The sequence below is a fragment of the Pieris rapae genome, chromosome 22, assembly GCF_905147795.1.
Source record: "Pieris rapae chromosome 22, ilPieRapa1.1, whole genome shotgun sequence".
In the NCBI taxonomy this organism is placed as follows: domain Eukaryota; kingdom Metazoa; phylum Arthropoda; class Insecta; order Lepidoptera; family Pieridae; genus Pieris; species Pieris rapae.
The window spans coordinates 564,774-589,223 of NC_059530.1; the positions used below are offsets into that span (position 1 = coordinate 564,774).

Consider the following 24,450-nt stretch of genomic DNA (forward strand, 5'->3'; position numbering starts at 1 on the left):
TCTGCCAGGAGTGAGCGGTAAAACATTTAGGCCAATGTTATGTACAAAATTAATTCCATTGTTGCGTTTGGCCATTTTAGAAAAATTGTTTGGGGTTAATTTTAAAAACTGACATTTAAAACTTGTTATTTATAACATAATGTATTTTCCAAGCAATTTTGCAAATAAAGATAGTGCCAACACAGATTAGTGTTGGCGCCACTTGTAAAAGATAGCATGTAGACATGTCATGTCAACTATGACTCTATGAACTTTGAACCATAGAGTACATTATATTCGTATCTTACAGAAAACACACTAAAGATATAATTCTAACATTTACATAATTTAATTCAATCGCGGTATTATTTGATACCGGATGGTAGATCTTTCATTTTAATTAATTTTGGCGCGGACGGGCTTTCACAAGTGCAGTAGCAATTTTTCGTGTTTTTCGGTCCTCGGGGCAGGATTACAAACTGTAGATCGACAACTGTTTGTAATGCTTGAAGATTATCTGAAAATATAAATAAAATAAATTTATTATACTTAGCATGCACTTTCGAACTTTAGAACACTAACGATAGATTATGTGAAAAGTGTGCGCTGTGAGCGGAATGGAACTATATTATATATATAGTCCGTACTTTACCGTAAAAAAATTATCGTATTGAAGAATACTTGAGAAAACTACCGTAAAACTATGATAATGTTAAAATACATTAAATGTTGTATATTGTATGATTAGCGTTATTTTTGGTGTATAAATATATACTAAAATAAGAGATTTTAACGTTGGATGTGTTCCAAAGTAGCATTATTTAGTTGTATGTGTAATCTCGCCCGACATAATAAAAAGTACGTCGCTAAATAATTTACGAAAGTAAAAACTACGTGCATAATATAGAACTTATAACAATCGTAGAATTAGTACTTTATTTTACTTACAAGTTTTTGTTTTCTTACCTATGTTTTGTATGTCTTGTCCGGGTGGTGTAGGTTGAGACCCAGAAGCTGGTTTCTCGACTGGACTAATATCAGCACATGGATTTGGAGTCACTTCGCTGCCACCAGGCCTGTTTCCGTCTGTACCGGTATTGTTACCCTCTGGTGTGGATTCTTGCGGAGTCACTACTTGTCCCTTGGGATTGGTACCCTCTGGTTTGGATTCTGGCGAGGTATCTTCTGGTGCATTAGGATTGGTACCCTCGGGTTTGGACTCTTGCGGGGTATCTTCTGGTGCATTGGGTTTGTTACCCACTGGTGTGGATTCTTGCGGGGTCACTACTTGTCCATTGGGATTGTTACCCTCTGGTTTGGCCTCTTGCGGGCTAACTTCTGGTTCATTGGAATTGGTACCCGTCGGGCTGGTTTCTTGCAGGGTCACTTCTTGTCCATTGGGTTTGTTACCCACTGGTGTGGGTTCTTGCGGGGTCATTACTTGTCCATTGGGATTGTTACCCTCTGGTTTGGCCGCTTGCGGGCTAACTTCTGGTTCATTGGAATTGGTACCCGTCGGGCTGGTTTCTTGCGGGGTAACTTCTGGTGCATTGGGATTGTTACCCTTTGGTTTTGATTCTTGCGGGGTCACTTCTTCTCCATTGAGATTGTTACCCTCTGGTTTGGCCTCTTGAGGGCTAACTTTTGGTGCATTGGGATTGGTACCCTCTGGTTTGGATTCTTGCGGGGTATCTTCTGGTGCATTGGGTTTGTTACCCACTGGTGTGGATTCTTGCGGGGTCACTTCTTGTCCATTGGGATTGTTACCCTCTGGTTTGGATTCTGGCGAGGTATCTTCTGGTGCATTGGGATTGTTACCCTCTGGTTTGGTTTCTTGCGGGCTAACTTCTGGTGCATTCGGATTGGTACCCTCTGGTTTGGATTCTTGCGGGGTATCTTCTGGTTCATTGGGATTGTTACCCTCTGGTTTGGATTCTGGCGAGGTATCTTCTGGTGCATTGGGATTGTTACCCTCTGGTTTGGTTTCTTGCGGGCTAACTTCTGGTGCATTCGGATTGGTACCCTCGGGTTTGGACTCTTGCGGGGTATCTTCTGGTCCAATGGGATTGTTACCCTTTGGTTTGGATTCTTGCGGGGTCACTTCTTCTCCATTGGGATTGGTACCCTCTGGTTTGGATTCTGGCGAGGTATCTTCTGGTGTATTAGGATTGATACCCTCGGGTTTGGACTCTTGCGGGGTCACTTCTTGTCCATTGAGATTGTTACCCTCTGGTTTGGCCTCTTGAGGGCTAACTTCTGGTGCATTGGGATTGGTACCCTCTGGTTTGGTTTCTTCTGGGGTATCTTCTGGTTCATTGGAATTGGTACCTGTCGGGCTGGTTTCTTGCGGGGTATCTTCTGGTGCATTGGGTTTGTTACCCACTGGTGTGGATTCTTGCGGGGTCACTACTTGTCCATTGGGATTGTTACCCTCTGGTTTGGTCGCTTGCGGGCTAACTTCTGGTTCATTGGAATTGGTACCCGTCGGGCTGGTTTCTTGCGGGGTAACTTCTGGTGCATTGAGATTGTTACCCTTTGGTTTGGATTCTTGCGGGGTCACTTCTTCTCCATTGAGATTGTTACCCTCTGGTTTGGCCTCTTGAGGGCTAACTTTTGGTGCATTGGGATTGGTACCCTCTGGTTTGGATTCTTCTGGGGTATCTTCTGGTTCATTGGAATTGGTACCCGTCGGGCTGGTTTCTTGCGGGGTCACTTCTTGTCCATTGGGATTGTTACCCTCTGGTTTGGACTGTTGCGGGCTAACTTCTGGTTCATTGGAATTGGTACCCGTCGGGCTGGTTTCTTGCGGGGTAACTTCTGGTGCATTGGGATTGGTACCCTCTGGTTTGGATTCTTGCGGAGTAACTTCTGGGCCATTGGGATTATTACCTTCTGGTTTGGATTCTGGCGAGGTATCTTCTGGTGCATTGGGATTGGTACCCGTTGGGCTGGTTTCTTGCGGGGTACCCTCTGGTTTGAATTCTTGCGGGGTAACTTCTGGTGCATTGGGATTGGTACCCTCGGGTTTGGACTCTTGTGTAGTATCTTCTGGTCCATTGGGATTGGTACCCGCCTGGTTGGTTTCTAGTGGGGTAGCTTCTCGTCCATTGGGATTGTTACCCTTTGGTTTGGATTCTGGCGAGGTGTCTTCTGATGCATTGGGATTGTTACCCTCTGGTTTGGTTTCTTGCGGGCTAACTTCTGGTGCATTGGGATTGGTACCCTCTGGTTTGGATTCTTTTGGGGTTTCTTCTGGGGTATCTTCTGGTTCATTGGAATTGGTACCTGTCGGGCTGGTTTCTTGCGGGGTATCTTCTGGTGCATTGGGTTTGTTACCCACTGGTGTGGATTCTTGCGGGGTCACTACTTGTCCATTGGGATTGTTACCCTCTGGTTTGGCCGCTTGCGGGCTAACTTCTGGTTCATTGGAATTGGTACCCGTCGGGCTGGTTTCTTGCGAGGTCATTTCTTGTCCATTGGGATTGTTTCCCTCTGGTTTGGATTCTGGCGAGGTGTCTTCTGATGCATTGGGATTGTTACCCTCTGGTTTGGTTTCTTGCGGGCTAACTTCTGGTTCATTCGGATTGGTACCCTCTGGTTTGGATTCTTGCGGGGTATCTTCTGGTGCATTGGGTTTGTTACCCACTGGTGTGGATTCTTGCGGGGTCACTTCTTGTTCATTGGGTTTGTTACCCACTGGTGTGGATTCTTGCGGGGTCACTACTTGTCCATTGGGATTGTTACCCTCTGGTTTGGCCGCTTGCGGGCTAACGTCGAGTCCGTTGGGATTGGCACCCGCTGGGATGGTTTCTTGCGGAGTACCTTCTGGTCCATTGGGATTATTACCTTCTGGTTTGGATTCTGGCGAGGTATCTTCTGGTGCATTGGGAATGTTACCCTCTGGTTTGGTTTCTTGCGGGCTAACTTCTGGTGCATTCTTATTGGTACCCTCTGGTTTGGATTCTTGCGGGTTATCTTCTGGTGCATTGGGTTTGTTACCCACTGGTGTGGATTCTTGCGGGATCACTACTTGTCCATTGGGATTGTTACCCTCTGGTTTGGCCGCTTGCGGGCTAACTTCTGGTTCATTGGAATTGGTACCCGTTGGGCTGGTTTCTTGCGGGGTACCCTCTGGTTTGAATTCTTGCGGGGTAACTTCTGGTGCATTGGGATCGGTACCCTCTGGTTTGGATTCTGGCGAGGTATCTTCTGGTGCATTGGGATTGTTACCCTCTGGTTTGGATTCTTGCGGGGTAACTTCTGGTCCTATGGGATTGTTACCCTTTGGTTTGGATTCTTGCGGGGTCACTTGTGGTTCATTGGAATTGGTACCCGTTGGGCTGGTTTCTTGCGGGGTACCCTCTGATTTGGAGTCTTGTGGGGTAACGTCAAGTCCATTGGGATTGGCACCCGCTGGGATGGTTTCTTGCGGAGTACCTTCTGGGCCATTGGGATTATTACCTTCTGGTTTGGATTCTGGCGAGGTATCTTCTGGTGCATTGGGATTGGTACCCTCTGGTTTGGATTCTTGTGGGGTAACGTCAAGTCCATTGGGATTGGCACCCGCTGGGTTGGTTTCTTGCGGAGTACCTTCTGGTCCATTGGGATTAGTAACCACCGTATTGGATTCTAGCGGGATGTTTTCTGGTCTATTGGGATTACTGCCCACTGGTTTGGATCCCGGCGGACCTTGAGTTATGACAGTTTTTGGTGCATTTTCTTTTGTTGTTGTTATAATAGTTACAGTTTCACCATTTTTCGTTTCGGTTTTTGTTGTTTCGGAGGTAATAGTTGCTTCACTTAATATCTCTGTTTTCGGCGCTTCCGTTGTTGTTGTTGTCGTCGTCGTCGTTGTTGTCGTATTAAGTGCTGGTTTGTTGTCTTTTATGTATATAATTTGACCTGTTAAATCTGAAAAAAAAAATATATTAACATACATATAAAAGTAGTAAGACAATATTAAACGTTCACAGTTAAACAGTACCTTTGTGTCCAGTGGCTATTGTTAGGACCTTAAGAGCGTCAATGAAATCTGTAAGGAAAATAGAAAATTAATTTATTGCTTCTCAGAAAATGGAAGAAATATTATTTCTATACCTACTTGTTTCTTTCGTGAAAGCCAATAACTTCGTTATTGCGTTGTCCAAAACTGTAAAATGTACATATTTAAATATTATTTAAAATAATTACGAATATGAGATACATTATTGCGGGGTGAAGAGCAACTCAAGTTTTCTAAGGGTGTTTGTTACGACCAGAAATTTGTTAGAACCAGTGTCTTGTACAGATCCCCGTTAAGGCCCTATCGAAGCACGAATTACTGTGTGAGTGTCTCGGAGTGGACTGCGGTGCGGAGCTGGAGTATTGAGGAGCACCAGCCCGTAAAAACAATTAGCTATGTAAAACATTTTTTTTCTGAAATGTATTGGCTAGCGATAAAATCGTGTAAATTTCAAAATCATGTTCTATATACATTTTCGTCACAAAATGAATTCAAAGTGTCTAAAATTGGCTTTGTTTGGATTTTTTTCTATCGACCCTAGTTATTTAAATGTGTATCGATCTTTCAAAATGAATACATAAACTACTCAACTCCACCATACAGTGTTTCCATTCACCCTAATTAAAGAAACGATGGCGAAAAATGAAAGAATGAAATGAATGAAGAAGAATATAAATATTTTATATTTAATTTTTATTTGACAATATTGGTTTTGTACTGTAGGGATAGTGTATGAAATATTAATTTGATAGGTAATGTAATGTATCATACATTACATACCTATGATAAAATAATATAAGAATTTAACCTGACTGTAATGTTATGACTCATAATGTGTGTAACTTTTATGTAAAATTAAATAATTTGACCGCCATCATATGTGGCAGAATATGCGAACTTTAACCATTTTTTTGTATGATACTCTTGCAAATAATTTACTATTATTATATGTATATTTTTTGTCAATGAATAAATTAGTTTAAAGTTATAATTACATTATAAACAAGTGTAGTTACACTTGTTTATAATATTTATCATGAACGTTTAGATCCATTCCATTTGATCTCGTCTTTCTCCCTTTGACATTGGTGTCACAGACGATGAAAGTACAAAATATTTAACCGATTCCAACTTACCGTAACTTTGTTTATCATGCTCGTAATGAGGTTTAAGCTTTCATTTAGTTTTAGTTATTATTATTGCTTACTAATTTTTTCTAGCTTATCTTCTAATATAATTGATATGTATAAATCAATAAATAGTTTACACTTCAAACAACTTTCATTTAAACATCCCTTCAACAACTGCCATCTTAACTGAGGCTATTCATAAAAACTAAATGCGTCTCTTTCTAACAAATTTTATGCGTTGAGAAGAAAAGAGATAAGTATGTTTAAAACGCAGGAAAATTAATATACTCACGCAATCGTTTACTTAATGTAGTGAACAAATCGAAGAATTTAATTACATCTGAAAAAGAAAAACATTTTAGTAAACTGAAACTCAAACTCAAAATATTTTTGTTCATATAGGTAAACATGTACACTTATGAACGTCAAAAAAACAAATTAAAATTACATTTACAACCAGTTCGCAAGTCAAGGGCGTAGAGCGGGTAAAAAGAACTGGCAAGAAACTTTCCGCCACTCTTTTCAATCGCCAAGTTTTTAATACAAATTGTTTGAACTGGAGCAAATCAATTCCAAGGATTAGGATCATTTAAGTATTCGTCACATTTATAAAAGGCTTTATTAATTAATTTACTTCTAACAAGGGCTTTGAATTTATTTAGTGATAATTCTCTAATTTCGCTTGGGAGTTTGTTGTAAAAACGAATACAATTTCCATATAAGGAGTGGTTTATCTTCTGGAGCCTGGTTGGTCGCACACTCAAATTAGTTTTATTACGCGTATTATACTAGTGAAAGTAACTACATAAACGCATTTAAATTAGATAATGTTTCTTAGTAATCATAACAATATTTACAATATTCTTAACTTACTTGTAGTAGTAAAAATAATTAAAAATTAATGAAAAGAAAAGTGAATCAAATTTAATTAGGTCGGTTTTTTAATCTGTATTTTCTGTATTGTTTTTGTCGCTGTTTTAAGAAATTTACTTTAATAAGCAGTCTACCTGCTTGGGTAATCTGTTAAAATATAATAGTTTCCGTCAAAATATATACATTTTTATTGTTATTATTATCTTTATTCCTACATAATTAAAATAAGTGAAGATCTCACTTTAAGAAATTTTATAAGTTTAATATCTTTAATATTAAGCAAATAAAATATAATGACTGCCAAACTCGATCGTTTATTTTAATTTTTCAATTTACCCATTTTTAATTATTATTATTACTATTTAGGTTAAGAATATTCTAAATATTGTATATTTGTGTCTTTATTATTGTATATTCAGTAAGTAGGTAACCAATAATATTTTTTTATTACTTACCCATATTCGAAGTTCTGTGAATAACATCGAACCATTCAAAGAAACCTGCAAATAAACTTGTTTTAAACCAATTGCGGAGAATTAAGACCTTTTTGTCCACAGGAATTGAACTGGGTACTCTAACATGACCAATGTTAATTTTTTTTTATTTTTTTTTATTAAAGTATTCCTACAGGTAATCACTAAACAATATTCAAACAATTACATTACACACAAATTCCAAAACGGAATACACATTGAAACAAAAACATAATGTACAGTTTTACAAAGCACAATTGATAGATTATAATATATGTATATTTCATTTGAATGTTTAGCATTGACGAATTCAAAATAAAATATTAATCTTACCTTCAATGCCCAGTAACTTGTTCATTTTAATATTTGCAACTGGCAATGTAGATGTATTGGTAATACGCAAAATCGTTAGTACAACGATTATTATGTTCGTGTGTGTGTATAACTTGAACCGCCTGATGAGCCTGAAGATATCTGTAATACCAATTATATAAACAAATATAATGTGTGTATTATATATATATAATTTAATATATTTTATTTAATGTGTGTGTGCAAAAAGTGATGAGAAATATTGATTATTTTTATTTTTTGCACATACAAAGATGTTTTTGGTCAAATATTGTAAAAACGTACAAAATTTAGAGTTCCAAGATCAGAACAAAATCGTGGAAAAGGGTCTTAAACGACCAGAGAATGGTCGCTAAGCCTTTATAGAAATAGCAGGAAAAGATTGTCAGCCATTATTCAAATGGGCTGGTCCTATACCTAATACTATAGATGGACATTAAAGATCACACAATGGAAGAGGAAACCTGGGAAACCGGAAAAGAAGTGTGCGCAGGCCAAAGCGAAGGATATTACTAATTACTATAGAAATAGCAGGAAAAGACTGGCAGACTGTTGGCAAAGATAGAGTTATCTGGAAAGGGATGCATGAGTTCTTTCTACGTGTAAAATTGTGTTTACTTGTATAAGAGAAAATATATAATTTACGACGAAATTAGCTTAAAGAAAAATGGAGGACAATCATCAATGAGGGAGGCTTTGCCCATAGGCACACGAAATCAGTTTTCGCAGATTAAGAAAAACAATAGTTATAATGTATATATTTTGTATTCTGATATGAGGTTATAAATAAAATATTTATTAATTTTCACTTTTAATCATGGGTTTTATAAGTTCAATCAAAGATTGGTGTTTTTTAATAATACAATATTGTTTTTTTTCTTCAGTTTGTTTATGAAAACGGGTAAAGATTTTTGACCCTACTCACCGGTTTCCTTCGTCACAGATATAATGACTTTCCAGCCTTGTGTCAAATCTGAAACAGTTTTAATTTATATTAATAAAATTAGCAAACAACTGCAATATTTTTTTAAATAGTAATTAAGTTATGCTTAAGGAAATAGCGTGCATTAAGGTATTGGAAATATTTTTATTTATTTACGCCATTTTGCCGAAAGGATCACAAATCCATTTGCTCACTCACTCATCTGATGTAAGTGATACCGCCCATGGACACTTACATTGCCAGAAGGCTAGAGCCTAAATTGAACTGCTATTTTTTAAGAAGCCTAAATCGAATTGCTATTTTTTAAGCACCTTAATCGAAATGCTATTCCAGGAGCCTAGTACGAATTGCTATTTTTTTAAGGAGCCTAAATCGAATTGCTATTTTTTTAAGGATCCCAAATCGAATTGCAATTTTTTTAAGGAACCTAAATCGAATTGCTTTTTTTTAAGGAACCTAAATCGATTTGCAATTTTTTAAGCACCTTCATCGAATTGCTATTTTTTTAAGGATCCCAAATCGAATTGCTATTTTTTTAGGGAACCTAAATCGATTTGCTATTTTTTAAGCACCTGAATCGAAATGCTATTTTAGAAGCCTAGTACGAATGACTATTTTTTAAGGAGCCTAAATCGAATTGCTGTTTCTAAGGAGCCAAAATCGAGTTGTTTCGGAAATACTTCAGTGGGCAGCTGGTTCCATATAGTTGTGGTGCGCGGCAAAAACGGATGACGGATGAAAGTCAAGTGCAGGTAGTCCGAGTCTCCTTAATTCTCCTTTAAGCATATTCCGCGATATATAAAACCAGTTTTTATTTCGAATAGTTTGTTGCGGCTTAAGGAATCTAATATAATCGGGTACAGCTTATAAAAAAGTTTCGTAGGAAAAAATACTTACTCTTCGCTCCAGTAACTTTAATCATAAGTTGCCTTAAAAAGTCGACGACATCTTCGTGGCCAGAGTCGCGCTGTATTCGTTCTAGGACCGCTATGGCGTCAGCTAAAACATATTTGTTAAGAAATATTATTTGACAAGAAACATGAACTCTTTGGGGAAATAAATATTGTAAAGTTCTGCAATTAATCTATGGACAGTAGAAAACAACATAAGACGACTCACTGTTGCCTGTAGTGAGACCCCTGATCTCATTGCAAGCGCCTTCGATCGTATTCTGCTGTGTGAGGTCCATGATGCTTATGAGGAATTGGAGAGGATCCCGCTTCCTCGTCAGGTTGTTGATGCGTTGGAATAGCTCCGTTATATCTGGAAATTTAGTTATTTATTAACTGGCAGCCATGACTAAATAAACATTATGCAAAACTAACAAGTGCCAGGAATTTATCGCCAGGTCTTCTACAGATCTAGTTCTACTCTTATAATTAAACAGTTTAAGTGTTCTTTTCTAGGATCCGAGTGGGCTGCACCGGTACTATGGTCCCGCTCCACTCGGATCTGTGCGAGCGGCCCGTTATTTTTTTTAAACCAATGCCATCATTAGCTCTCGGATATGAGTATTCGGCACGCGACGTGCTGTATGCAGACCACTCGGATCCGAGAAATGTTTTTAATAAAAATAATAATAATAAGAAATGCAAACAATATGTTAGCAATCATCGCACACTTGAAGCCAAAATTAACCCTTTAATTTTTCCCACACTCATAAATTGTAACATTCTCGAAAAAGTCCAAAAGTCGAATACATATTCTTTATAGGTATTAGAAGTGACACACAGATTTGAGAACTCTTATATAAGTCAAGTTCGTTTTTTGTCCAGCGTCGCAACCCCATGTGTAATCCTGGGCACGCAGTCGCTTCAGCAGGGGATCAGGAACTCATCTAAAAGAAGGGATGCTGTTCCCCAGCTTCATTAAACAGGTCAAATTGGGCGATGTGAATGGCCCTTGAACCAAGGTCCATTCGACATCATTCATGACCGCAGAGGACCGTGAGTTTTAACGGCTGTTGTCTGTGTCGTGTGGCTGGATGCGGACAAGGCTAAGCTGTTACCGTATCTTGCCTCGGGCGATTGTTGGTGGCTCCGTGGGGTTTTAGTGGGTATGCACAGTGCAGAGTCCCACATAACCCTTCACAGGCAACCGGGCCCCGGGAGGGTATGCGTAACGGATTTCCCCACGAAAAAAAAGCGTTGCAACCCCATCTCTAACTAATTAGTTATAAGCTCATTAACCTATATAACATATTGAATATCCCTCCAACAATCACCAAGCTTCATAATAATCTTCAATTACTTACTTTTAACCTTAAACAGGCGTCGTACGAGAACTAGAATTTTATCAAGTCGATTTTCTCCAGTGATTTTGTATAGAAGCTGCACGACTTCTTTCAAACTGAACCTCCCGGTGTCCTGTAGTACCTGTTCAATAGCGTATCTGAAATCTATAAATGAGATGGATTAAATTTTAATAATAAATCGTTTATTTGCAAAGAAAGTGGTTTATTCATATTAGTTATAATACTACACAATCAGTATTATATATAACGGGCATACAAATGGCATAATAATAAGTTACAGTTATTTATAAATGTTGTCAAAACCTATGGTCCAAATGTTCTCCCTTTAAAGGCACCTTGCCTTTAAAAGTTTAAACACCTTTACACGGCAGTTATCTATAAAACTGTTTTAAGTACAGTTTTAGTATACTAAGATTTTAGTTCTTAGCCTCAGATTTCTGAATCTTCATGATCATTTTTAAATCTAATAGGCAAGTAGGTGATCAGCCAGTGCCTGACACACGCCGTCGACTTTTTGGCTGTAAGACAATGTCGGTTTCCTCACGATGTTTTCCTTGACAGTTCGAGCGAATGTTAGGTGCGTACATAGAAATAAAGTCCATTGGGTCACAGCAGGGGATCGAACCTACGACCTCAGGTATGAGAGTCTCACTCTGAAGCCACTAGGCCAACACTGCTGATAGAAATACATAATTTTAAGATGAAGTCATCATGAATGTCATGCCTTTTTACCTTTATTTTTATATATCATATATATTATTGTTATTTAGTAGCACTATATCTAACTAATAATTAAATGCTAAATGGCAAGGCTATATTTATTGATTATAAATGTTTAATAATTTTGATATCTAAATAACATTGTAATTCTTGATCGTAAACACTACCGATTAATTATTATATATATATACCTATAACAGTTTTTATTCACCATAAAAGCGGGAACCAATGTCAAATTAGTAAAATGTCACAATTGATTGACCTATACGAAATGTCAAAATAAAAAAAGAATATCATCATTGCGTTTAATTATTTGAATTTCGACTTACTCGTAAGTCCAGTGAACTCCTTTAATAACCATATACACTTGGAGAATTCATCTTCGTTCAATAATTGTTTTAATTCGACCGGTGCCTCGCCCATATCTGAAAAAGAAGACGTGCTTCAATGCTTGTCTTAATTGCAAAAAGGTGACGCTGTTTGGGAACACGTGGCGCCATCTGTTTGTTTAAATAAATAATTAAAAACTTACCGTTGCATCTCATAGCGCCCATTAGAACGTTGTATGACGAATCCCAATCTAGAAAAAATTTTATAATTATAATGCATACTGTGTTACAGTTGTTATTATATAAATTATTAACTATGTTTAGTTTTTATGTTTACATACTTGGTTTAACTTAAAATTAAAAATAAATAAATGAGTGGCACTAGAAACTTTTTTAGGTTTAGGTTTCAGATTACTGTATCTATTTCATGATCACTTGTCAATAGGCAAGATGGTGTCACACATCGTCGACTTGTTTCTAAGGCAACATTTCTTCACGATGTTTTCCTTCACCGTTCGAACGAATGGTAAATGCACATATAGTGAGAAAGTCCATTGGTGCACAACTGGGGATCGAACCTACGACCTCAGGGATGAGTCTCCCTCAGAAGCCACAGGCCAATAGTGCTCACTTGGTGTGTTTGGATACAGTTTATAAAATTATATGTACGGTGTGTTTTTGAACCTAAAATAATTGTAGAATATTATAGTCTTTGAGCACTCTTGATTTGTAAAACGTCTTATTAATTTGAAGAAATCAAATATTCAGCGACGGATTTAGCGCTATGACTCACATATGTCAAAATTCAATACACGCTCTCCTTTCTGGATAACACACTTAGCTCGCATTTTAAGTTGTATAATTTATTATATTTTAATTTATATGTGTGCTGTAAATAAATAAATTCATCTAAATCGTCATGAATTTTGAAGCATTTTTTTTATGTTTCTTATTTGAAGAAGTCTATTAAGTATGAGGTGTGCAAAAAAGAACGAATTCGTCGTATTAGCGCATTTAGCCAATTCAAAGGTCTAAAGGTTTACCCAGATCAGTCTTCATAGCGAGAAAGAAGCCAGGCAAAGCGTCCGGTCCCTCTCCTCCCGTCATCATGTTGACGTAATTCTCCACCCCATCCAGAGCTGAAAAGCAAATATAGTAAAAAAGGTTTAGCAATAATTGATTTCTAATATAATAAAGATTATATATGTTAAAACAGATGGCGACTTTCTCCAGTATAATACTCGAAACAGAACTAATATAAGCGTACGACCAACCAAAATCAGAAGATAAACCACTCCTTACATGGAAATTGTATTCGTTTTTACAACAAACTCCAAAGCCAAATTAGAAAATTATCACTGAATATGTATACTTTCAAAACTCTGTATAAACGTAAATTAATCGATAGAGCTCTTTATACATTTGACGAATACTTAAATGATCCTAATCCTTGGGATTGATTTGCTCCAGTTCAAACAATTTGAATAACTCAAAACATGGGGATTAAATATAGTGGCGGAGAGTTTCTTGCCAGTTCTTCTTGCCCGCTCTACGCCCTTGAGTTGCGAACTGGTAAATGTAAATTTGGAATCATTTTTTGTTTGTTAAGTCTTTATCTTGCAATCAATTAGCTAGGCTCTGAGCAGATGTGTTGAAAGCTGTAGGCGTTCATAGCAAAATCTCCATCGAGACTGCTCCACACTGTCAACCGTATCTATCAAGACTTACGCCTTTTTATAAGGCCCGGTATGGTTAGTTACTTGCTTTTCCTGTATTTCATACTCCACGTCTTGATCTCCTCTTTAAGAGATCTGATTTTTAGATGCTCATGAATCTCTGATGTTTTTATAAACCACGTACAGTTGGGTATTTGTTTCAAGATGTAATTTTGAACCCTCTGTATGATACTTATATTAGAGTCACACGCCGAACCCCATAATTAAATTCCGTATGTCCAAATTGGTTTCATTGATGAGTTGCATTTCATAGATGAGTAGCTTATTATCTATTGACAGCTTGAAATTTGGCTTTAACACTGCTGTTTCGCCGTGAGCTGGACCGTCTGGATGATTTGTGGAATAGATCTTTCTGTCCAGTTGGGTCAGAAACGATCAAGATCAATCAGTTTGCATCACCTCTGTTCATTGTACAGAGGAAAAGGTTACTTTATATGTATTTTAGATTTTGTGTTTTTTTTATAATATTCTTATGGAAGCAAACGGGCAGGAGGCTCATCTGATGTTAAGTGATACCGCCCATGGACACTCACATTGCCAGAAGGCTCGCAAGTGTTTTGCAGGCCTTACAAGAATTTGTACGCTCTTATCTTCCAGGGCTTTTTTTTTATAGAACAGCGGGCAAATGCGCAGGAGGCTCACCTGATGTTAAGTGATACCGCCGCCCATAGACACTCTCGATGCTAGAAGGTAAGCCGAATTCATTCGGAAATACTTCAGTAGACTTTAGCAGGTTTCTTAAGAATCGCTTAGTTGAGGAACGACGGACGTCCAGGTGATACGGATGGTATTTTGTATTCTGCCTTAACGTCCGAATAAAACTCAGCTGCAGGTATTTTGATCTTAAATATTTAGACTGTTACTCACCAGTGGCATCAGTTATTCCCTCCATATGCTCAGCTTCGTGTTCGTAGCAATCGAACACGTCTGACATGTCTAAAAAAAAGTATAATAATAATAAATATTTTTTCATTTTACGGGACATGCTGCAGGTACCATTTTTGTGAGAGGCCTATAGAAGACCTGTGTAACATGTCACCAGCTATCCATGACGGATAGAAAATATACAATGAGAAAAGTACATTTATGTCTAAACATTACCAAATAAAATATAATACCAGTACCTGGTTGTTGGTGTGTGTGAATATGTGTGTGTGTGTGTGTTTGCCCCGAGGAACAAAGTCGTAAAGCACTATTTCGACTGTTTTAATTATTTATCAGTTTTGATTTATTTTGTTATTAATTATCATAACTGTAATTTTTACAAATGTTTGTAAAACAGTTATGAAAAAAACACGAGGATGGCTTAATTACGGTTACGTTATTTAGTAGTAATACTAATTTACTAAATTTTATTTTCCTGAAATAGATCGGAACAACCATAAAGATTATTATTAGTTTAGATTGTAATTCTACCAAATAATCATTAAAATTACAAATAATGCGACATCTCTCTCTGTTTCAGCGAGGTCAAACATCTTTCCCAGAAAAGGTGTAATAAACTATTACATTCTAGACATTCGCCAACCTCATGTCTGACAGAGAAGTTTCTGGCATAAGTTTTAGAAAGATTCACGAACTATAGTATACTATACTTCTGTTTTTCAAAATCGACTATGTTTTCGACGTTTAGGAGTCAGATAGCATTTCGCTTTTAATGTTAGGATAATACTTACTCTTTCGACTGGACATTTTTTGCAACATCTCCCAGACACCTTCAATATCGTCATGGCCGGTCAGCGGTTTTATCGCTTCAAAGGCGTCAAGTGGATCTGAAATTACGTTATTCGTTATAGCATATATATTCGCTTAAGTTAAGTCGTTTCGCCGAGAATCGAACCCGTTCGAACATTACGATATAACCTACCTTAAGACTATTACTATAATTTACTACATAGAATATTTTACATAAGGAAAGACACTCTATTCTTGTGTTCTATTTAGATATAAGAACATAACCTATGGAAGTATATTATATACGGATAACAATCTGGATAATGAAAAGAAAAATCTTATATTTTTAAAACCTAAACCAACTTTTTGTTGCTGGCAACACAGATTGTCTATGAGTCTGACAATATAATGTAACATTCCTCTTAGCTGTGGTTAATTAAACGTGAATTAACTATGGATTTTATTCCCGGAATCGCAGTCGAATTTTAAACCTAGCAAAATAAATTAATGACTCCAAAACTTTGTATACTTACTTTTCTTTCCAGTGAGCAGTTGTAACAGTCGCAGGCAGCCCTTAATATCTAGAAAAGTATTCATAAAATACAAAATATCTGTAGATAAAGCATTATATATATAATATATAATGCTTTATCTACAGGATACGTTACAATTATTCTAAAATATATGACAATTATGGCAAACATAATTGTTACCAAAATTTAAATGATACACATCCAATTTTAGATTTTACAAGTAAAAAATAAAATAAATACAGCGGATTAGGTATTAGATTGGCACTTTACAGTGCTTTTTCTAAAATTGATCAGCCCAATTTTTTTTATTTTGAAACGTGGAAATGAATAAGGGACAATAATTTTAATATCCTTTAAGAGGTAACTGTTCTATATTTGGGAAAGAAAAATTTAAATTTATAGAAATAAACTTTGGGCTGAATCGAACCCGATACCCCTCTATTAAAATATCAGTTGTCTATTAATATAATTATAATATAATTATCATATAATTTAACGTATATATTCTATAGTAAATTTCGCGCCTTTCTATGACTTTTAGTAACATCTCTCTCTGCTCTGTGACATAATAAAAGACAGTTCGTTGTACTCGATAACTTTTGTTACCCAAAAGCAAATCCACTATTGTAACATCCTCACTGACGGACACCTCGTAAAACTAGGCTATGAGGCCCTTCCTACCCTAGACTAGATGGGTTGACGACTTTTTAAAATAAGAGATACTTACTGGTATTGCCAGTCAACTTTATCATTATTTGATCGTAGAAGTACCATCCACGATTACCCCTGCATGCTTTCAGGAATTTGAAAATCTCCTTTGGAGCTGAAAAAAGATATTATACGTTGGTTATATTATGTACGGGTAAAGATGGAAATTAAAGCATTTTCTTGAATAAAAATTTGGTAAAAATTGGTGCGGCTCTTTTTCTTAAATTTGTTTCGCTACAATATTCGTGATAGATCTCTTTTAAAGACTCACAATCTATGTTCCAAATTCAAATCACTTTATGACTGTTATGGTAATCTTTGAATAGAAGCGATATAAAAACTTTATTAGCTTCTTGAATGTATGGTTTTAATTATGCTATAAATCATGAAATTGTTATTAATTTATTGCAAAAGTAGAATGACTTACATTTAAGATTTGTTTCCTTCAACAAATACGACATGAACTGTTGTCTTTCTGTAAAACAAAAATAAAACTGAAAATATCGCTTTATATTAAAAAGATATGTTTTTTGTGTCGTTTTTTTTAATTTTGCCGTTTCCTAAACATGATTAGATTATAGCGGGCATACTATTCTGTGATATAAACAAAGAGATTATATATAAAAGCATATATAATCTATATCTATACAAATGGGCCACTTGATAATCGTGTTTAAAAATCGGTTTAGTAGTTTACAGTCTACATGTTTTTGTAATGTACCTAAGTGAAGTTACGCGATTGTATTAGTCGTTGCATATAATTTTAATATTACGCTAATTAGCCAGCACATGTTTTAATTAGTTTAATAATATAATTATATTATTTGCTCAAGTGTGCAAATAGTCCAATATTTTCTGTAGTTAAATATTTTCAAGGAAATTACGCAGTTTAAAAACAACTTATTGCACGAGTGAAACTCGCGACTTTGTCTGAAAATAACCAAACATGAAAACCGTAATAATTTTGATAGAATATGATTCATATGTAGATAAACATTATTTTACAAAGCCCATGGTATTATGCTTTTGTTTTAATAGGCGAAAAAAAACAATGCGATGTTTTTCAGAATGTTTTGTATTCTTACCTCTAAAACCTGTATATTTGTAATAAAATTCGCTCAATTGATTGTGACCTGAAAAAAAATTGGGTATTAAAAACTGACTGCAATTATATATTGGCTATAAGGTGTGGTTCACTTTTAACCTAACAAATAGGTTTTATATACTCTGATTTTATATAGGACTGGACGTTTGGCCACAGTCCCTGAATGAGATGTGGCCTTTTTGAAGGCATCCTGTCCATACATTGACTACTTCACCACCTCTTAAATGAACCCGTATTAAATTCAAATTCAAAAAATCATTTATTCATATAGGTAAAATATAATATATGTACACTTGTGAACGTCAATATAAATAAATGTACGATAATGCTTCTAATTTTACATTTACTGGCAGTTCTCAAATCAAGGGCGTAGAACGGAAGAGAAGAACTGTCAATAAACTCTCCGCCACTCTTTTTTGGGGGGGCTATAATGGGGGGTAGGGAACATGAAGGGGGAAGAAGCGGAAAGCCACTTAACATAATAATCGATATTATATTTCTTATGTCTGTATAAATGTTGATTCATTTTGCATGTATGTGTAGTATAGTAGTTATATTATTTTTGCTACTACATATTGTGTTAGATGTTATTGTGTTGTGTATGGACATAATAGATGAGAAAAATAGATAAAGAAGTATACTATTATTCTTCAATCCTTTATTATGTGACCGATTGTGAACGATTTTCATGAGAAATAACTGTACAAAAAATAATGTTCTACTTACTTTGTACTCCAAATATATTCACCAGTGGGTCTGGACGTTTATTTTCTGAAAAAAAAAGGAATTATATTAGTTATTCACGTATAAATTGAATTTGGTATAATCAATATAAGAGAAAAATCTGTTTAGTTAGTGTGTTTACGAAGATGTTTATAATGTAGGTATATCATAGATTTACATAGTGCTACAGCCTTTTAGCTCTGGGCCTCAGGTTTCTGTATCTGTTTATGATCATTTCTTATTGGCAAGTTCGTGATCAATCTTCTGAGCCTGAAACACACCTTCTACTTTTTGGATCCTTCTTCCTATGAGCGACTGTTAAATGCGAACGTATCACAATCAATTGGTGAACAGTCGTAATCGAACTTACGACCTGTGGGAGTAACGCTTACCACTAAGTCTTGTCCTTAAATGTTACCTTATATTACGGATAGATTAAATTTAACATAATTTATATAATTTTTTTGCAAGAGCTCAGGTATTTATTACATAAAATGGTTCCCAAATTCAACACATTGAAATTTGTAAATAAACACATTTTCTGCATGCATATGTAATGAATACTCACTTTTACCGACTAGACCGCCCAGAATATCGGCATCCAAGTTCTCGTGGATATTTATCACGTCATGGACTTTATTGGCTACAGTTCCCAATACGCCCAGAACACCAGGTTCGTTACCTAATAACAAATCATCAAATGTGGTACTTATTTTAATTAGCATTTTTAACACCTGGCGAGGAAGTATAATGATATCAAATTTTTTAAGCAAAACTTCTTTAGGCGCATGAGGTAACTTATACAGATGAAACGTCACGAACATGTGCAGCGTTTATGTTGAAGATAAGGAGAGAGCGATTGAGACCGATTGAGAGAGATTGAGAAAAAATACACGCTATTGGTTAATGTATACGTTTAGTAGTTAAATATTATAATTGGCAAAACGCGTTCTTCTGAGAGGAGGACTAATGTTTTTTTAAATTCATGTAGAGCATGTCACGGGGTCTTTGGGACTGGATCTACACTCAAAACCCTCTGCTATTCAGAGGAGTAGCGAGAACCTACCCACTAAAACACCTCAGCCCTAAAGATGGGCCCTCGGAGTTCGCCAGGCATTCTACCCAAGCAGGATAGAATGTTAGATAGTCCCTAAATTACATAGGTTATTTACAAAATATATAAAAAATCCTGTGAAGATTGGCTTGTAATATCTGTAATTTTTTTTTTAATTTGATTCATCAATTTTTTAATTTGAATTACCTCCATTATGAGTTACACCTTGATGTTCAGTCTGGAAATTATTGTGTTCATGATGCTCTGTGTGGAACTGGTTGTTGTGTTCGTTCTGCTGATAATTAAACTGCTGGTTTTGATTTTGCTGGAACTGATTGCTCTGCTGATACTCCTGATTGTGAGCATATTGCTCGTTATGTTGGTAAGACTGCTCTTGGTTGAACTGTTGGTACTCTGTGGAGTTTATTTTTATTTCATTCTTATTCTAAAGACACAGAGTGATGTTCTCTGAATAAAAAACATTCTGTAGTAATTAAACTCTTAGGACAACTTTGATTCCCTTTGGAGTAGATTCTTGAACCGTGGGGTTCAAGTGTACAGGTACTAATTTAAGATTTAAGTTACCGACTGGTAGATAGTACCGGTGACTATAAATACTGTATTTTTTATTTAATTATCTATCGCAAGAATAAGTGTTAGTAAGTTTGTGTGTAGTGGTTTTTGCCACACATAATGCCGTACAAATTTGTCTTTACTTTTATATTAAAAGGGCTGATGAAGGAGGTAAACATATATTAATACATTTTCCGTATCTTTTTGTAAAATTCTGTTAAAAGACTTATGTTATTTAAAAAAAGCACTGTTAATTATTATGTATAAGGAGGTTTATGATTACTAAATGACCTATGATGCTAAAGATTACAAACCAAATTAAAAAATACATAAGCATCATATTATATATATTGTATTCTTAGATATAAATTTTAGTTAAAAACTTACGTTCGGGTAAGGCTTGCGCCACCGCCACAAGGACCTGGAACGATTATGAAGATTAATTGAAAGACATTGATGAATCAATCGAAGTGATTATAGTAATTAAAATAGATATAGGTAACACAATGTACATGTTTCACAGAGGAATCAGTCACCCACTAAGTCCTGGAATACGAGGCTGTGGCTAAACAACGTATAAAAATCCTCGGAAAAGTGTCGCTTCGTGAAGCCTGTGAAGTGCTCAGGAGACTTCTGTGCTTCTAGCTAGGCTGGCTAAATTAGCCAGAACTTAACGCAAAACGGACCAAATATAAGTGCGGAAAATGAGTCCACCAACCATACCATATCGTACCGCAATGTACACTTATAAATATCAAAAAGAAATCTAAATGAAATGCTTCTAATTATACATTTACGGCCAGTTCTCAAATCAAGGGCGTAGAACGGAAGAGAAGAACCAGAAAAAAGCCCTCCGCCACTCTTTTTAATCGCAAAGTTTTTGTTTTATACAACGTTTGTAAGCAGCTGCAACCATTACACCATGCCATGAAATCTTAGGTGATTAATAATAATAAAGTCAATTAAAAACAAAGATTTGTCTCAGATTGTTAATGATCCTCTATCAGCAGGAGGCATGGTGCAATCGTAGCACGCAGTGGCGTAGCTAGGGGGACAAGGGCCCTGGTGCATAGGGAAAGAATCGGGCCCTCCTCCTCCCCTCTTTTGTGTAGTAGCTCATTGTTTTCAAAGCTGAGGTTTGAAGGCCCACTGAGCTCCGGGGCCCTGGTGCACTGCACCACCTGGCCATATGATAGCTACGCCACTGGTAGCACGCACTTACGCAAGAACAACACGCAAATACATAGTCGAAATAACTAACATCACCGCATACACGAATTCAAGTACGATCAGTCACCACAAGTAGCACCCGTTCACGAGCAGAACGCATATTTTAGGGAGAGAGCAATGCTATGAACAAAGCAATGACGCGAGCATGGCGATCTTTGAAATGTGAGCTTGGCTACATAAGAGAAAAATAATTATACTAATTACAATGAAATAATTCGATAGATACCATATGGATCACGGTTTTTTCCCATTTTATATTAAAACAGTCGTGGGTTTTGACGATCGCCCCATAGTCTGAAAATGCAGCCAAGAGATTCAGTCTCGTTACCTCTTTATACTATCCAAGCTCTAGGATCGTTAAAATATTCATTTGTATTATAATATGCCTTAGCAAGCAGCTTTACCTTAACGTATGATTTGAATTTAATTATTGACAACATTAGTATATCACGGGATTTGGTTGAAAAAACGTATACAATTGTTTTGGCTATATGCAGCCTTGTGGTTCCTAATTTTGTCTTTATAACTTGTACTATAATTATGGAAGCTACTATTCTTTTTAAAGATATCTATATTTTTCCGCACATATTTTCATATGTGCCAAATTCAAAATGTGTAATTCTTTAAACTTCTTTGGGACTGACTTCCGTGGGGATAATGCGCAGATCGCTCTTATAGCCTGCTTTTGCACTAGAAATGTCGATTTAATGTCAGCTTCATTATATAAACTAACACCATATGACACGATACTATGAAAATAGCTGAAATAAACGAGCTTTGCTGTATTCTCCGTAAGATCGCGTATCTTTTTCACTGCGAATGCTGCAGAACTTAGCCTATGCGAAAGATTTTCTATGTGTCGGCCCTACTGAAGTTTACTATCAAGTTAATCCCAAGAACACCGCATTATCAATAAAATCTAAATAGATTCTCAAATAATAATTAAAGACGAAGAAATCTTGGTCTTTAATTATTATTTGAGAAAGACTACTTTTTACTTTTGTAGTTCCAAACTTTAATACATTTTTGTTTATGTTTATGCCTTCTTTTCGTTTAACTTAAGCTTATTTGTAGTAAACCAGTGGAGATGGCACTGTTTACATTTTCAAGTGATGGATTTCATCGTTTCACTTTAAAGTATCTGGATGGCCGAGCTTTGCTCGGTATTTTTATTTTTTTATAAATTGTGTTTTTGGAAATTATATATAAGTACGAATTACATACTAATAAAATGATGAAATATGAACAATATAGATTATATATGTATGTAATATATATGTATAAATAAAACTGAAATATTGTTCGTTGATACCAGGGCGGCTTTCAAAATTGCATTACAAGCACTATTAGCACAAATCCGTATAAATGCAGTAGGTAGGTAAAAAAAACTAACTGTGTCAACCGACTTCAAAAAAAGGAGGAGGTTCACAAGATCATAGTATATTCACATGTTTTTAACCAGTGTTCTCTGCTGTGTTCTGGTCCCATTACATTAAATGATCCACTGTTATGTTACCAAACCGTGATCTATTCCAGACTAATAAAATAATATAAACTTATATATAATATTATATAAAATTACTTACAGTTATCAGTATAGCACGCATTGTGTGGCCAGACAGAGTCTTTTATTCCACTACGCAATTTTCATAAAAATCGACATTTATAAACTCAACTGAACAGCTGTGCAAATTGTGATATTCATACGTAATTTATAGAATTCTAATTAATACATTTGGCCTCTCGATCGATTTATAGGTTACCAATGATTATAATTAAAAACGTTAGTTAAAGTTATTTTCAATTATCCGTCAAGCAAGCAAGTGGCGCAAGTCCAAATCATGAACATCACCGATTCAATTCAAGGCAATGAAAGAAGGTTTAGACGATAACAGGTGTACCAAGTCAAAAATCATTTATTCATGTAGGTAACACATTGTACAATTATGAACGTTAAAAATGAAGTATACAATCAGCTTCTAGTTTAACATTTACTGCCAGTGTTCAAATCAAGGGAATAGAATGGAAGAGAAGAATTGGCATTAAGTCTCCGCCACTCTTTTTAATTGCCAAGTTTTTTCCTTTACGAAACGTTTGTAAGGAGCTGTAACCATTACACCATGTTCCACATGACAGTGCATGCTAGTTAATACATCGTGATCTTGTATAATAGAACATTTAAACAGTTACTATATTATTAAACAATGACAAACTAGTTAATAAAACAATAGCAAAGGGAATAATTCAACCATAGGATTGGGACAGCAAGTGACTTAGATGTATTAGTGTCTCAGATAATCCATTGGTTCTGGATTTAAATTCAGTATGAGTGTCACGCTGAGCTGGAAGCCGTCAAGAATTTGTTATAGACTTTTATTGTACCAGAAATATATAGATGCATGACTGATCATCATCATCATCATCAATGGGTATACAGCCCCTTGTGAACCTTAGGCTCCTCGAAATCTATTTAGTGCTTCTTCTTTTACAGAACAGGGGGCAAACGGGCAGGAGGCTCACCTGATGTTAAGTGATACCGCCGCCCATGGACACCCTCAATGCCAGAGGGCTTGCGAGTGCGTTGCCGGCCTTTTAAGAATTGGTACGCTCTTTTCTTGAAGGACCCTAAGTCGAATTGGTTCGGAAATACTTCAGTTGGCAGCTGGTTCCACAGAGTGGTGGTGCGCGGCAAAAACTGCCTGGAAAAACGCGCAGTTGTGGAACGGCGGACGTCGAGGTGATACGGGTGGAATTTTGTATTCTGCCTCGACGTCCGATGATGAAACTCAGCTGCAGGTATTAATCCGAACAACTCCTCTGAACACTCTCCATGGTAAATGCGGTAGAAGATGCAGAGAGACCCCACATCTCTACGCAACGCCAAAGGATCAAGCCGCTTGGAGAGATTTTGGTCGTCAACGATTCGAACCGCTCTTCGTTGAATACGGTCAAGTGGAAGAAGCTGGTACTGGGGAGCACCCGCCCAAAGGTGGGAACAGTACTCCATGTGGGGCCGAATTTGCGCTTTATATAGTTGCAAGCGGTGGCCCGGAGTGAAGT

The 24,450-nt window shown here is 36.3% G+C and overlaps 1 protein-coding gene across 1 annotated transcript; it reads right to left on the reverse strand.

Annotated features, from left to right (window-relative positions):
* LOC111002067 (cell surface glycoprotein 1) lies at nt 1-23,051 on the reverse strand. Its single transcript, XM_045633232.1, has 26 exons — nt 22,977-23,051; nt 20,548-20,581; nt 19,795-20,001; nt 19,102-19,215; nt 18,537-18,581; nt 17,791-17,838; nt 17,133-17,180; nt 16,725-16,820; nt 15,998-16,045; nt 15,467-15,562; nt 14,658-14,726; nt 13,098-13,193; nt 12,258-12,305; nt 12,055-12,150; nt 11,006-11,149; nt 9,871-10,014; nt 9,649-9,750; nt 8,734-8,781; nt 7,791-7,931; nt 7,440-7,484; nt 6,404-6,451; nt 5,081-5,128; nt 4,964-5,011; nt 4,030-4,890; nt 946-3,099; nt 1-496 (listed from the first exon to the last, which is right to left on the reverse strand). The coding sequence occupies exons 1-26, from the start codon at nt 22,995-22,997 to the stop codon at nt 345-347; spliced, it is 5,001 nt and encodes a 1,666-aa protein (XP_045489188.1). The 5' UTR covers nt 22,998-23,051; the 3' UTR covers nt 1-344.
* Between the last annotated feature and the right edge of the window lie 1,399 nt (nt 23,052-24,450).